General features: G+C 44.5%; 1 protein-coding gene across 1 annotated transcript; it reads left to right on the plus strand.

Annotated features, from left to right (window-relative positions):
* The first annotated feature begins 85 nt into the window (after positions 1-85).
* Positions 86-6119, plus strand: LOC144163347 (E3 SUMO-protein ligase PIAS2-like). The gene is made up of 3 exons (XM_077694297.1): positions 86-237; positions 1601-2134; positions 5465-6119. The coding sequence occupies exons 2-3, from the start codon at positions 1643-1645 to the stop codon at positions 5846-5848; spliced, it is 876 nt and encodes a 291-aa protein (XP_077550423.1). The 5' UTR covers positions 86-237; positions 1601-1642; the 3' UTR covers positions 5849-6119.
* The last annotated feature ends 4801 nt before the right edge of the window (positions 6120-10920 follow it).

The raw sequence follows: 10920 nt of genomic DNA on the forward strand, positions 1-10920 counted from the left end.
ACAACGATAATCTTGAACGACGTAAATTGTCACGTGACGACTTGTTTTCGTGACGCACATTGTTTTGCGGCACTTTTGAATTTTGATTGGAACGATATGACGAGTGACGAGACCATGAGACACTCCTCCGTTGCCTCCGTGTTAGCACGTTGTTAGGTCCTGCTCCACGACCGGCGTGTCCTGCGCGGACCTTCAGTTGCTTCAGTCAGCTGTGTCGAAATCTCTTCTGACTTGACTGTAAGATGTGCTCCTTCCTTTTTTGTACTGGCGCATTGTGTGCTGCTTTGTTCAGAGTTCCTCATGTATATTTCTTTTTTCGATTGGAGAGCAAACTACAGCTTGGAGCACCTTGCACCAGAGCCACTAAATAATCTTGTGGCTCTGTTTCGCACGTAGCGTCTTCCCCGCATAGCAACTGTTACAGTGCGTGGAGCGTGAATACTAGACCTCCAATACAGAACCGGTACTGCTGCATGCTTGCGTGTTTTGCCGTAAAAGGCGTGGTTTAGAAGGCGACCTTAAACTCGCGAAGTAACCCTTCTAGGTGAAGACACGAAGCACCACTTTCAAGCACCCAAGTTTTATTTCTAACGTAAGCTAAATAACAGCCGTGCACGCACACGTTTGACCCACGTGAATGGCACTTGGTTGTCATGCGTGACTTTGTCGCACTCACCGCAAACTTTTTTTTTTTTGCGTGACAAACGCGATACAAATACCGGGCAGTTGGATGAGTGTTGTGCGCTGGTACGAAGGAAAAGAATAAACGTCTATACACTTTGCCTAGTTGTTTTGAGTGGCATGACATTACCAGTTATAGTTCCGTGGGGCGCGGAGATGGACTTGAAGGTCTCCGAGTTGAAGGCGGGATTTACGACAATGTGTGGGGCGTGCCTTCAGTTGAGAGCATTTTAACGCGGAGTATTTTGCGCTTTTCCGTCGTGAGAAAGACGGGGACTGTGACGGAGGCCAAACGTGCGACCACGGGTGACCCACTTTTGAGCTGATAAAGTAACCCATATATTTAACGTTTGCTTTGTACTTCATTTGGTTGCTTATTCTGGATATGTATAATTACTACTTCCGCTGTGCTCCTGTGTTTTTATATTTTTCACTATGCTGTGCTGTAAGTGTTTATAGATTTCTCTTGTATAATGTTATGTGTAATTTTAGTTTGTTTATAATTTGCTGTTTGTATTCTATTTTCTACTGTAACCCACCTACAGCAATGCCCAATGGGCGATGTAGGTACTTGTAATAAATAATTAAAATAAATAAATAACATGCTGCGAAGTTTCCGCCAGGAGTGCAAGGGTGCATTCTTTATGGTGCGCTGCGACGAATTCTTGAACGACAATGTTGTGTCATAATGGGGGATGCAGATCCAGTTGCCACTTTTCAGCATCTTTTGTCCCTGTCAACGTTCAGCAACAAAACACTATGTGCGTCCTGGTATCGCTGATGAGAAAAAGAAAACTTGGCATTTGGAGTGCACGACAGCTAAAAAAACCTGACACTAAAAGGGTTAGCATCAGATCATGAACCTCTTCACAACTGTGGTGGGTCACTGATGTTGACCGCACTGTCCTCTCTCTTTCAGGTGACTGCAACCTGGATACCTATCGTTGCGACGGCCCCCAGCATGGCTGAAAAATATGCTCTGGCTATCACCCTTGGCCAGCCTTTCTACCATGTCACCACGCACGCGACCCTGAGGGTGGCAGACAACGACCACTTCTTTCACTGCGGACGGTTCAGCATAACTGCGGACGACGGTGTTGATACGCTGGTTTTAGCCCGGTTCCGACTGAAGGTGCCCCGCACCAATATTGAAGGTCACACGGCGAGTCTCAGCTTAAACGGTTCGGCGTATCACGGGATTCCATTGACGACAGTCAACCTTTCGGCTTGCAATGCGGCGTGCGTCAGTCCCAACAACATCTTCGCTATCTGGAGCAAAGTCATTCCAAAATACGTAACGGTGCACGTCGACAGTGTGGTCAGGGTCCCCGAAGACGTCCTTCTTCGGTCGCTGGATGAAGCATCCCCCTTTGTCCACAATTGGGCAGTCACGGAAGCCATCGTGCGCAAGAGTTTTGCAGCCAACGGGGATGCGGTCGTGGAGAGCTTGCAGGTGGGGTTTTGGGCATGCGTTCGCTTGCAAAAGCCAGCCAGTGATTATTTTGCGGCTGAAAGGGGTTGCAAAATCGTCTGTTTTACGAAAGCTCTCGGATGAAACAATAACCTGAGTAAGATTGCATGGAGGCATGCTGAATTGCAATGCGGAAATGATTATATTCTCCAAGAGGACTGTGATTTGGGCGAGTTGGTGAACATTCATGATTGAAAATCAGTGCAGAAAAAAACACAGCACAAAAAAGGAATGAGAAGTAGACAGGACAGCGCTGCATTCACAATTTTTTTTTTTTTTTAGTAAGTTACAACATGGAAAAGAGCCTGATGTAGCAGAAATATAGGTCAAGAGGACTGTGATTTGGGTGAGTTGGTGAATGTGCATGATTGAAAATCAGTGTGGAAAAAAACACAGCACAAAAAAGGAACGTTAAGTAGACAGGACAGCGCTGCATTCGAATGTAGCACTGTCCTGTCTACTTCTCGTTCCTTTTTTGTGCTGTGTTTTTTTCACCGCTGATTTTCAATCACGATTATATTCTCGTATCGCACCTATTCAGTCATGGCTACCGTGGCATCCTGGTCGTTTCTTCCACATTTCACAAAGTTGGCATAGCAATGGGGCTGCCGTGTTTTTTTCACGCATTGAGAGTAAATAGTGAACAAATTTTATTCATTTCTTATTTGTGAATGCAGTTCCTCTTTTTAATCGGTAAAACACCATGAAAAAATTTACTTTTCAACATCACCACCCCCACTGTTTTATTTGCTTTCGAACGCATTCCTCATACTGCTTCTGGTGATGTGAATAATGTTCCAGGAAAAGCTTTTCATTTAATATGCGTTGTTATTTCTGTTTTGAAAGGGGAATTAATCCTGGGTTTTTCACTTGGAGCCATTCATATGTCACATTTTGTCAATCAATTATTCCAGCAGAATTTAAAGGAGTGCTGACACCAGGAGTATCTTTCAGATTTCCTTTTTGTGTGTGCTGTGATGTCTTTCTGTGAGCCCATAAGCTACAATGCACGAATTAAGACTGTGTTTCTGATTATGAATCACAGTGCCACCCAAGGCAACAGCTTTTGTTTTGGCTGCTGAGAGCCGAGGAGCGGGTGTGAGAGCTTTGAGGGGGCCAAGCTGATGTGACTTTTCCCTGTCCAAGCAAGTCGCCAGCTCGTTGGCTTCAGAAGCATCTAAGGCAATCTTTCACGATCACCTGTACCAGTTAATGGTTTTTCTGCTGTACTCAGCCAGCTTAAAACTAAATGAGACAGAATATGGAAGAGGCGCCCCCTGAATGGTTTCTTCGTGTTATTTTTGCTGTGCATGCGCTTGTCGGTTTTGTTCCCGACCAACACGCGTGTCGCTGAGTGAGAACGGACAGAGCACCCAGAGTTTGACTGGCGAGAAGCTTTTATGTTACGCACCTCTCAAAGTGAGTGACTTCATGGAACGGTTCAGCTGTGCCTCTTCCCAGTGTGTCCAGCGATCGAAATTGGTCCCAAGTGACATTTGATGCCCACAACTGCAAGAAGGCATCTTGCCACTTTCATGAAGGAAACCATAGCTGTTTTTAGTAATTGAATTATGGTGTCAGTACTCAATTAGTTTGAAGCATCTGCAGAGAAAATGGGCCTACACGGAAACAATAGAAACGAAGCACTCAAGTGGTTAGGCCTGCATTCCAGTCTTGGGCAGTAACTGTAGCGCGTTACCGGTAACTAGTTTCTTCCCCAGTAACCTGTTATCGTAACTAGTTACTTTTAACTTAAGGAAACTTGTAACTCTTAACAGCATTTTTTTTTTACTGAGTAACTGCAACAACTGTTACAGTTACTTCCTTTTTTTACGAAGTTACCCAACAGCAGCACTCGTTAAGGCCGACGTACCGATTGCAACTTCAAGTTTTTCGGACTTTCTTGTTTGCCATATCTGCTCCCCTTTCACCTTTCCACAACAAGGCTTCCCTTGCAGTGTAGGAGAAAAGGTCGCTAAGACGATTATCTTCCCTGTAGAAAACCGATACTGGAGGTCGGTTTTTAAGGTGATGCAAAATTTTCTTTCGTCTTGAGTTGAGCGGAAACAAGAAAAATAATATGCAACCGGCCGTTGTAAAGAAAGACCACCATAGAAGGGTGCAGAGAGAATATCAGAAAAAAAGTTGATGCAGCAAAATGGAGCATACACAGGGATTGTCGGTGTTGGATTTGAGAGTTCCCCCTTTTAGGTTCCCTTCTTTTACGGTTTTACCACACGCAATTTTTACCACTTGCATGCCTTCGTATGTTTTTATGAAATACACTTCATCGTTTGGTTTGGGATCCATTGCTTAGTTGTATAGAGTAACGTAAAAGTAGCAACGTTATTTTTTCACATTAACTGTAACTGTGACTAGTTACTTCTGGAAACTGTAACTGAGTTACTTTTTCGTTTAGGTAACTGTAACACTGCTACATTTTACTGGTAACGTCCCGATGACTGCTGTGATCCCAGCTTTGAAGGGGCCATCATGCAAACAAAATAAAAGTTTGTTTCATTCGAAATATTTTATGTTATAGTGCCCCCAGCTATTGCCTGGGGCCGTATTCACTGAGAATTGATCAATTTAAGTGAAAATTTTGATTCTCCCACCGAATCATGTTTTCGTGACGTCTGCGACGAAGTCATGAGGGCGGGTATTCAAAAGAACGTCCAGTGCGTCATTACACCTGCAACCTTGCTTACTGTCAGTCCCCCCAGAAGGCGCTACCATAGTCAGCCGCGAACCGTTGTAAGCCGTTGCTTTGTTTTTGACCGCATTTTCACCTGGCTTGTTTTTGTTACGGTAGAAAATAGCCGTTTCGTCAAACATGGGGTATGCCCGACAAACACGATCATGTAAGACAATGTCGCTTACACCAATCGGCCAGTGTCGTGTAAGACAACTCCAAAGCGGCGGAGTGCTGTGCAGCTAAAACAAGCATAGTGCGCCCAGTACTAACAGCAGTGCGCATCGGTACTTGTATGCTTACGTGTATCTTCATACCTTTCATTGTTTACCCCACCATTCTGCCCTGCCTCATTTGCGTTTGCTTTTGCCGGCCTCAGCCAATACTGGGCATATGACATCATAGGTTCTGTTGCGGGAAATGAGCGAGTGGATCGCATAGCCATTCTCTTTCTTCCTAATTGTATAGCTTATGTGAGCGAAGTGTGCATTAAAAGTGGTGTCAGTATGATTCTAACGAGGCAATCTTTCGAATGAACCAAACTTGTGTTTTGTCTTCATGGCCCCTTTAAGTAACGTTGTGCGGCTGCTTGGCAGATGACGTGGTTAACATACCCGCAGGTGTCCCTGATCTGCCCGCTGTCGCGAAGCAAGATGGTGGTGCCGTGTCGGGGGACAAAGTGCCAGCACGTGCAGTGCTTCGACGCCTACGCATACCTCGCCCTCAACGAGAGCACCCTCCATCCGTCCTGGCGCTGCCCTGTGTGCGGTGCTTCTGTGCTCCTCGAAGACATGCGCGTGGACCTCTTCATGGTCAGGATTGTCGCAGTTGTGGGGGACGACTGCAGCGCCGTCAAAATCTTCCCCGACGTCACCTGGGAAGTGGAGGCCAAGGAGGATCACAGCATCATTATCATTGAGGACAGTCCGACCAAGGAAATGGCACGATCCCGGCACAACGTGTCCATCGTTGACCTGACAGTCGACACAGACGATGACTGTTAACATTTGTGCGCCTAGTCACGGCAGAGCGGCACCATTGGTGCCGACTGTTTTCCTGTGGACCACGAGATTCCTGCTGTCTGAGTGAATCTTTCTTTTTTGTGTGGATAGTACATTATACATCTGAGATTTTACTGTGCGTTGGGCATTCAACTGTTAACAATTGTGCACTTGGTCATTTTATAGCTGCACCATTGGTGCAAACCAATTGACGGTCGACCCTAGGATTCCCATTGTTGTGCAGCGAGCTCTTGCTTTCTTTTTTTTTTTTTTTACAGAACTTTACACATATGAGATTTATATGTGCATGGAAGATTCAAGTCAAGATAGATTATAAAATAAACATTTCTTTAATTTTTCAGTAACGCCTTGCGCTCATTTGGTGGCTCATTCTAAATTTGTTTTCTACTTTTGAACTTCAGGTGTGTTGTCACTGATTAGCAAGTTTATGTTGTGTTCAACAGGGGGTGAATGTTCGTGGCTACAGCTGGCTGCAAGCAACAGCTTCGCTATCTGAGTGAAGAAAATATTTAACATTTTTATGTGGCAGCAGAACAGATTAGGCTAGCCATGGTTAAGAATGATGACCTATCCATTTACATTATGTACATGGTGGCTGTGACAGAACTTGCACAAATTACGCCGCCACCTCGTCGTCGTTCTTGGGTCAAGGCGCTGTGCGGCATTGCCCGCCCGAGTCTCGTAACAATATATTTCCCTTTTCTGAAGTTGTAAGGAAACAGTGTCATCCTTGTGAAACCGTTTGTTTATAGGTATGGTAGCATTGTTTGGGATTGGGTGAAACTAGTTACTTCTTTGTCTTTTACTTTTGACACAGGCAAAGTGCTCTCATGCAGGCTATGCTTTGGGCATTAGCGTCTTATTGGCTCTTGGAGGTTTAGCTTAGGGTGTTACCACACGGTACCGTTTCTCTTGTATCATGACACCTCTGCGCATGCTCGCATGTATCGTATTGTTTCCGACGAGCGAGCGGAGGTCATGTTCTAACACACCGTTTGCAGTTTTCATATTCTGGCCGCCAAAATGCCAGTAGCGACATCTGACAAATAAGCCTCAAAGCAAATGACACACCTTTGTTGCCCAGAACTGTTTGCTTTCACGTGAAATAGCTTGAATCTACTTTTCTGAATTGTACACTCACAAAAGAATAATTTTCTTTCAAAATAATTGTAGGCGTCTCCCGTGTGGCTTTAAAAAAGAAGACATGATATCAATGCCACCTTCTAGTAGGCACAATTAGTATAATACCAAATATCGTAAACCAGAATTCACACTTCAGCTAAATGTTTCGGAATATAATTAGTAAAGTTTGTTGCGTTAATGACACAACAGCCTACACTGTCTTGCCCAGCACAATTTCTGAGACGTAACAGCACTTGGAGAGCTCAGAAACTCGTCCCTGAAGCAGGCGAGGCTTACCACAGGTAGGGGTGGCTGTTTTGCTCATAATTGTCATTTGTCGTAAAGTTATTCACCTTTTATATTTATGAGCTAAATCTAATCAAATTAGGAATTTTTATCTAACTAACTATCCTAACAACTAAACTGAAATCGGTTTTAGCATATCTTCTGTGCTTTTTCAGTGACAAGACTGATTGTCTGAAAGTTGCACTACGTTTAATTAACAAGATTTTTATGTCATTGTCATCAGGGAGGTCTTTTGTGCCGATAAGCGATTAGATTGTTTTATATCATATAGGTGCAAAAAAAAGAATTTTCAACCTCCTTTCAAAACCAGAAATAGTTTCACATGAAAATGAAAGATACATTTCTCTCCTTTAGAATAGCTATAGGAATTAAAGCAATAATATAGCATTTTCTCCACAAAAATACACTTTCCTGATCGCACTGACATAAAAATCTTGAGTTCTTGCCTAATTAGTCAATCTCGGGGTGCCTTTTCGAAGGAGGTAATTGTCTTGTAACTCAAAAAGCATAGAAGATATTTTTAATCTGATTTCACCTGTGTTATGATAGTTAACTACATAAATGCTCCTAACTTGATTAGATTTGGTCCATAACTAACAGAAACAGTTTTACTCACCATGTCCCCCCTCAACTAAGATTACTTTTATTATCTGTAGCAAGTGCCAAGTGCACTGCATTTACTGTAATCAAGATGCAAGAGCACACTTTACTGGTGGAGGGAGCTCCGTGGCGAATGTAAAACCTGTGCTGGTAATTCGTTACCGGTCCCGGTAACTGCTCCCACATGTGTAGTAATGTCTTGGTACAACGGAAACGGTACGATAACACAGTAAGCTAAAACTATTTATACAGACACGTTGTACCAGTTAACAGCGCAAATTTGACAGGCACGAGAAGAAGGAGACGACACGCACAGCGCTGACTTACAACCGTAAGTCAGCGCTTTCGTAACTTGGTTGTAAGTCAGCGCTGTGCGTGTCGTCTCCTTCTTCTCGTGTCTGTCAAATTTGCGCTGTTCCCCTTCTTTTAGTCATGAACCAACATGCCCAAGCCTCAGTCCTTGCAAACCAGTTAACAACTACAGTGAAATCTTGTTAAACCGTGCCCACTTAAGCCGTAGTTTCTTTTTATACGTTGTTAAACCGAAACCCCTACTTGTTTGCCTTTAAAGAGGCCATGAGGACAACCATGAGGACAAAATACATGTTTTTGTGTTGTATCTGTGTTGTGTTGTACCTGTGTATCGGTGTTGTGTCTGCGTTGCGTTGTGTTGTTTGGTCTACAACGCGGACTGTAGCTGCAGTCACATCGGAGGAACAGGCAACTTCATCAGGAGATAAGGAACACCAAAGGGACGTGGGCAACAACAAGAAGGCGTCGAAGGCCCTGGCCGAGCATGCCAATAATCACGGTCACTCTATCGATTGGGATAACGCCACTACAATAGCCAAGGAAAAGAACTCAACCACGAGATTACTTTTGCAATCCGTGTTTATTCAGACGACCGAGGACACTGTCAACAGATAGCAATCTTCCGGCAAGCTACACCAGTTCATTACGTCACATTTTAGAATAAGAAGCGACTTGCGGCTCTTGCCTGCTTAGTGTGTTCAAGGAACCCGTACGGGTTCTGAAACGTCTCTGTTTTTACCTTGACTTGGTCAGTGACCGCACCTTCTTCCTCAAAATACAAGTTTGTTTTATTCGAAAGATTTCGTGTTTTATAGTGCTCCTAGCGCTTGTCCAGCAGCAAATGATGCCGTATTCACTGAGAAATTAATCAATTTAGGTTAGAATTTTGATTCTCCCGCCAAATTTTCGTTTTCTGGACGTCAGCAGTGAAGTCTTAAGCGTGCATATACAAACGAACTTGCACTGCGTGATTCGGATGCAGCACTGGTTACCATCAATCTTCTTAGATGGCGCTTCCGTACTCGTGCACAGACCGTTGTCTGCCGTTGCTTTGTTTTTTTACCGTATTTGCACATGGCTTGTTTTTGTTACTGTAGAAAGTAATTGTTTCGTGAAACATGGAATATCCTCAACAAACAGGGTCACGTAAGACACTGTTGCTTACGCCAATCGGCCAGTGTGTGCAAAACAACTCGAAAGCGGCGGACTGCTGTGCAGCTAAAACAAGCATATTGTGCGCCGTGCCAACAACAGTACGCATCGGTACTTCTTTGTTTACGTGTGCTTTCGTAACTTCCACTGTTTATCCCCCCATTCTTACTGCTATAAAAAGAATGTGCCCTAAATTTAAGCGCAAATAGCTCATTCGGCGAGCTTATAAGTTTTGCCTATAATTTGCGCTTGCTTTCGCCGGCCTCCGCCACTCGCAGAGCTGGCTGGTATGACATCATATGTTCTGTTGCGGGAAATGAGCGAATGGGTCGCATGGCCATTCCCTTTTTTCCTAATTATATAGCTTATCTGAGTGAAATGTGTGTTAAAAGTGGTGTCATTAAGATTCTAACGAGGCAGTCTTTCAAGTGAACCGCACTTGTATTTTGTCTTCGGGGCCCTTTTAACCTAATGCATTTGGATAAACCGTATGCCGGTTGTACATACTTTCTTAGCGTCCCCGTCAGGTACGGTCTAACGACGTTTCACTGTAGTAACTGACACACTCGAGTGTTATGTATGGTGTTGCAACAATTAATGAAGTGTTTTCAAAGAGCTCCATGTGAAACAGAAGTTCAGCAGAAACCATGTCAGTCCATGTTAAACATACACTAAGAGTCGTCTTTGGCGTATGTAATGAAGCACTTGTGTAAAGGAAAGTTTGGCTGCATTTAGGTGCATGTCAAACTTTCCTTTACAGAAACTTACCTACTCCACCTTGGGGATTTCCCCTAAATCTGGTCAATGAAGCACTTGCCTGGAAGTGGTTGCCAGCTCTGATCCCAACCACGAGAAAAAAATCTGCTGTAGAATTAGTATGTGCTGCAGCGCATTTGGCAAACTCTTCGAGATGACTAGCAGGCTACCACTCTTGCTGAAAAACATGTATCTGACCAACGTTGCCATAACCCTTTCACTGTCTGGTGTTTCTGGCCGTGATGCACCCCCCAGTGTCAGTGTGGTTTCCGAAATGTGAGGGGAGGAATTATTTATTTGACTATAATAGCGTCTGGAACGTAACGCGTCGAAAGGAAAGAGCATGGGTGAGGAATCGCCTTTCTTCCAGAGGAATCGCCTTTCTTTCAGTTTGCTGTGAACGCTTCCGGGACAACGACCCCACCATTTCAACATTGGAATCTGACGCTGTGGAACTCGCACCCCTTCCTCGGATGAGAAACTCTCAGAATGCGAATCCGAGCTCCGAATCAAGGAACCATCGCTCCTGTCCGCACTCGAAGGCCCCGCACAATCAGCTGTCCGAAAGATGGAGGGAGCACTTTCAGCGGACCACACAATGCACAGAAATGAGCGAGCAAAAGCCGCTGTTGAGTCATGTTTCAGTCTATTGGAGAGTCAATGACGCGCTGGACTAACCTGGTGCACCATAGCAGACGCGGGAACAGAATAAAAAAATTGGGCCCATCTCCCCGCGAGGGGGACTCGAGTAAATGCGTCGCATAGGGGGTGGGTGTATTGCGTTAACGTTTAGTGTTTGGGGAGTT

Source organism: Haemaphysalis longicornis, unplaced genomic scaffold (genome assembly GCF_048455015.1).
Source record: "Haemaphysalis longicornis isolate Haplotype H1 unplaced genomic scaffold, Haemaphysalis longicornis Haplotype H1 scaffold_12, whole genome shotgun sequence".
NCBI lineage: Eukaryota > Metazoa > Arthropoda > Arachnida > Ixodida > Ixodidae > Haemaphysalis > Haemaphysalis longicornis.